Source organism: Crocuta crocuta, unplaced genomic scaffold, assembly GCF_008692635.1.
Source record: "Crocuta crocuta isolate KB4526 unplaced genomic scaffold, BGI_CrCroc_1.0 scaffold167, whole genome shotgun sequence".
NCBI classification, from domain to species: Eukaryota; Metazoa; Chordata; class Mammalia; order Carnivora; family Hyaenidae; genus Crocuta; species Crocuta crocuta.
In genome coordinates, this window is record NW_027532406.1 from 6,571,645 (window position 1) to 6,572,926 (window position 1,282).

The 1,282-nt window shown below is 58.0% G+C and overlaps 1 protein-coding gene across 1 annotated transcript in view; it reads right to left on the bottom strand.

The window, feature by feature from the left end:
* Positions 1-122, bottom strand: part of VPS26A (VPS26 retromer complex component A) — a 28,178-nt gene extending 28,056 nt beyond the window's left edge. The window contains exon 1 of the mRNA XM_077778565.1: positions 16-122. Within this exon, the coding sequence (XP_077634691.1) occupies positions 16-18 (3 nt within the window). The 5' untranslated portion in view covers positions 19-122. The remainder of the gene's footprint in view (positions 1-15) is intronic.
* Positions 123-1,282: the final 1,160 nt, after the last annotated feature.

The window sequence follows — 1,282 nt, forward strand, 5'->3', positions numbered from 1 at the left end:
CCGCCGCGCACTCACCATTGTCAGTGCCGCCGCCGCGTCCCCCCCACTTCACTCCGCTTCCCTCAGGAGAACTCCCAGTACAGATTCCCTCCGCCCCAGCGCCAGTCACGTGACCTGGAGCCGCTGGCCGCACGTGACCCCTCCCTTCCTTTCCCTCTCCCCTGCTCAGGTCCCCTCCCAGCTCTTGCCCCGCCCCACTGGCCAGCCAGGCCCTCGAGGACTGGCAGTTTGGGGGCGGGGCCTCGTGCTCCACCCTACGGCTGAGGAGGCGGGGCCACTGAGTGCCGTAAAGTAGGAGGGGCCTGGGCGAACGCAGGCACCTCAGGCCCTCCTCTCCTTTTCTTCCGTCACGTGAGGGGCGGTCGGCTGGTGGGCTTTGCCACGCCCAGTTCCTCTTTTCTGTGTAAGTTACTGTGGAGTAACTGGAAAAGGAGGAGGGAAGGGAGGTTTTGTTTCCCTGTGTGGGTGACTGGGCCCCCGAGGCGTAGGGGCGCTGTTACCCTAGGCCCTGCTTCCCTAGGCCTCGCAAGGTACGTGCTCTCTTAATCTAGGGATTATGCATGTTTCCATCTTTCTGGAACTCTACCCAGCTCCCTCTCCCTGCGACTTTCTGGGTTTTAAGAACTTGTTAGCTTTGCAGCCCCTGAAGGGCCGATCAATAGAAAAAATGTGAGGGTGCTACAACCGTTGCTTTGTAAAGCACACGGATAGCTGGCAATCTAGCCCCGCTTCCCCTAGGCCCTGCAGCCCAGCCGGTCGGTGAGGTGGGGGGAAGCCTTCCTAAAACGTGATGCTGGGGCACCTGGGTGGCTCAGTCGGTTGAGCGTCCGACTTCAGCCCAGGTCATGATCACATGGTTTGTGGGTTCGAGCCCCGCGTCGGGCTCTGTGCTGACGGTTAGCTCAGAGCCTGGAGCCTGCTTCAGATTCTGTGTCTCCCTCTCTCTCCCTGACCCTCCCCTGCTCACACTGTCTCTCTTTCTCTCAGAAATAAATAAAACATTAAAAAAAAACCAAAACAGGTGATGCTGCTAGCCAGTACTCTGGTCTTTTTTTTTTTAATCCTTATTTATTTTTGAGAGTGAGACAGAGAGAGAGTGTGAGCAGGGGAGAGGCAGACAGAATCTGAAACAGGCTCCAGGCTCTGAGCTGTCCGCACAGAGCCTGACGCGGGGCTTGAACCCACGAACTGTGAGAACTGTGAGATCCTGACACTTAACCGATTGAGCCACCCAGGCCCCCCCCGCCAGTACTCTGGTCTTAACCACATCCTGACACTGTGG